Source organism: Arachis hypogaea, chromosome 15 (assembly GCF_003086295.3).
Source record: "Arachis hypogaea cultivar Tifrunner chromosome 15, arahy.Tifrunner.gnm2.J5K5, whole genome shotgun sequence".
In the NCBI taxonomy this organism is placed as follows: domain Eukaryota; kingdom Viridiplantae; phylum Streptophyta; class Magnoliopsida; order Fabales; family Fabaceae; genus Arachis; species Arachis hypogaea.
The window spans coordinates 12,861,522-12,864,830 of NC_092050.1; the positions used below are offsets into that span (position 1 = coordinate 12,861,522).

At 30.6% G+C, this 3,309-nt stretch overlaps 1 protein-coding gene across 1 annotated transcript; it reads left to right on the top strand.

Annotated features, from left to right (window-relative positions):
• The first annotated feature begins 388 nt into the window (after positions 1-388).
• LOC140179118 (F-box/kelch-repeat protein At1g30090-like) lies at positions 389-1,232 on the top strand. Its single transcript, XM_072217742.1, has 2 exons — positions 389-807; positions 1,160-1,232. Exons 1-2 carry the CDS (start codon positions 389-391, stop codon positions 1,230-1,232), a joined length of 492 nt encoding a protein of 163 aa, XP_072073843.1.
• The last annotated feature ends 2,077 nt before the right edge of the window (positions 1,233-3,309 follow it).

Here is a 3,309-nt window from a genome sequence, read left to right on the forward strand (position 1 = left end):
CCGTGGGGTCCTTAGTGATTACTATTTCAGATAAAGCTGAGATTTTTTCTATGTGCTGCTTCTAAGCTTTTGCCTTTTTGTAAATTGGTATCTCTGTGCTCCAAAGTTAAATTCTTTCCAGTTGATGGTAAAGTTATTGGCTTTTTGGTGAAGTTTCTTTCATAAAGTCTGAAAATTTTGTGTTTGTTGAGGAGGATTTGGATTTTGGGGGGAATGAAATCAAGTTTAGTTGTGAAAGGGAGGGTTTAGATGAGGTGTGTATTTAGATGAGAAAGGTATTCGATCCTCTCACTGGAAATTGGCGCTCTATCACCAGCATAAGAACCAATATGGCATCTTATGATGCAGCAGTTCTCAACGGAAAGCTTCTCGTCAAGGAAGGCTGGTTATGGCCCTTTATGTCTCTCCAAGGGGACAAGTCTATGATCCCAGAACAGATAATTGGAAAAACATGGTTGTTGGACTTAGAGAAGGCTGGACCGGTTCAAGTGTCGTTGTTTATGGCCACTTGTTTGTTGTCTCTGAGCTCGAAAGAATGAAGCTAAAGGTCTATGACACGGAAACAGACTCCTGGGATGCCATAGATGGCCCCCCTTTGCCTGAGCAAATATGCAAGCCTTTTGCTATCAATGCTTGCGATTGCCATATTTATGTCGTGGGCCGAAATTTTCATGTTGCTGTTGGTCATATCTCTAGACTGCTTCCAGACGAAAATTCTGACAAAAAATGGAGTTTCAGTGTTCGGTGGCATGTAATCGATGCACCAGAGAGTTTATCTGATCTCACTCCTTCAAGCTCTCATGTGCTGTTTGTATAATTTTTCTTATTCTCTCATATCCGTTTTCTCCATATGCAATTTCTGGTAAGTTGCTGATTCTATTTGAGAGTGTAACAATTTTTCCAGAATTATAAGGAGTTCTTACATGTTCTTCATAAATTGCACAATTTGGACTGGTTGAATTGTGAACCGAGCCTGTGAAATTGAATTTGTGCTCTGTTGTTGGTGAATATGTCGCTGAATTGCTTGTTGAATCTGAATTTGCTTAGACTCCTGCCTCTCATTTTTCTTGAAATTTCGCTGATGTTGCTGCGATTTGTTACTCTGTTGATTCTTTGTTTATGTATTTTGGATGCATTGCTGATGATTCTGGAATTGCAGAACTGGAAGTGCTGAATTTGCTGCTTCTGGATTTGGTGAAGTATTGTTGATTGGAAATGCAGAAGGGGATTAAAGTGTGTTTGGAGGGGGTGGGGGAGAAACGGCGTCGTTTTGGGGTGAAAGGACTAATATGTCCTCTTTTCAAAAGTCCATCCCACGTGGCAGCCCGTAACGGTCAGGTTAGTACCACAGGAGCTACGTCACCGTTTTCCGTCAGGACAAATGAAGTGACTCTAACGGATGAGTAAATATGTCCACTTTTTCAGAAAGTCAGGAACATTAATGTATTTTTCAAACCTCGAAGACAAAAATATCTGCAGAAAAAAAGATTAGGAACGAATTTGTCCTTTACTCAAATTTTAAGTGTTGTGATAAGATGCATGTCTCATGTATGCATGTCTCAAATTACAAAGCTAAAGAAACTTTGCATGATGGGCTTATTAATTAATTAATATATAAATTTATTCATGTGCTTTTATCCAAATATTTTAAGAGAGATGATTATTTACGAGGCAATTATATAACAAGTATGCCAAAGCTCCCTTCTCGCCAATCTGCATTCGCATTAAAATTAGAATGAATGCTACTGTGTTTATCACATTGTACTTAAATTATTAAAAAAATAAATAAATAATATTTAATAAATTTTATATAATTTATTTTTTATTTTAAATATTTTATTTTTTATTTTAAAAAATAAATTAAGTAATTTAAACATCATAATAAAAATACCATAAAACTCACCTAAAATTAATCTAAATCACAATATTCAATACAATAATTAGTCCTTGGACCATGCGTTTCTCATATTAATTTATAAGAGTAATGCTAGAGAGTTATTTTTTTTTTAGCCAAGGTCAACTAATTTTTTAAAATTATTTTAATTTGTTTTGAGTTTTAAATTTTAAATCATATATTTTTAAATAATTAAAAACTTTGAAAAAAAATTAATATTAATTAATTAAAAATTATTTTTTTTAATTTTTTTCTATCTAAAGCATTTTTTTAAATTTTTTTGGTCAATTATCCCCTTCTCTCCCCCGACCAATTGTAGCGTTTAGCCAATAATAATTAATAGGTTCTAGGCTATATAATGACGATAGGATCATGTTCATTATTATTAGACGATAAGGATGGGAGCATATTAGATAGGGAAAAATGTTAGAATTTATTAATTTTAGTTATTAATTTAATTTTTTATTTGATTAATTTAATAATATATTTTAATTTATATTTTAATATTAATAATTAGAAATAATAAATACTGATAACTCTATTATATTTTCTTAGATAATAATGTAGTAAATAAACAAAGATTTAAAAAACATAAAAATTAGTTGATTATTTGCTGAAGAAATAGAAGTTAGTTCTCAATTTATTGATTACTTTTTATTTTTCTAAATTTTATCTCTAAATTATTCACCTAGATCATAATATTAAAATAATTATTTACATACCTAGTGAAATGAGCATCCAATAATATATTCATTGTTCAGTTTAATATTTTCATTGTCTACCTATACTTTTTTTTTAATATTGGACTGAAATTGGTGTAATCCACTAAAATGGCCAAAAATTTGTGTTTGATACCGTTGTAGAAATTTTTTATGACTACAGAAAAACGTCACTGCCATTTTTCCATCCACATTACTATTATCTTCGACAAAATATCGGCGACATTTTGCACAAAACGTCAATAACATTTTTTGTGGATGGTTAACACGTGGTTGACAAACTCTCTCTTTTCAATGTAAAATTTTTTTATTCTAATAAGTAGCAACCATCTTTTCTTTTTCATTTCTTCTTTTTTTTCTTTTTGATTTTATAAAATGACTCTTATCATGGTCATTCTTACCCCACCAAAAATAAATAAACTTACAAAAAACAAGTAAAACGACAATACCATACTCACCCGTCCCCACAACTAAACCAAAGTCATTCAGCTAAATACTTATATGCATTGGTTCTTGCTTTGTTTTTTAAAACTGAAAGTGTGAAAAAAATTTAATTAATAAAATATATATTAAAATATAAAATATATATTAAAAATAAATTAAATAATATATATTTTATATAATAATTAATTTAATAGTTAAGTTTTTAGCAGGCAGCTAATATTTTTATTCCCATTCTGGCTCTAGCCATGGTCT

Coding starts and splice junctions, on each gene's coding strand:
- LOC140179118 (XM_072217742.1), top strand. CDS start 389: ATGGCCCTTTATGTCTCTCCAAGGGGACAAGTCTATGATCCCAGAACA. Junction 808..1,159: donor CCTTCAAGCTCTCATGTGCT/GTTTGTATAATT, acceptor CTGGAATTGCAG/AACTGGAAGTGCTGAATTTG.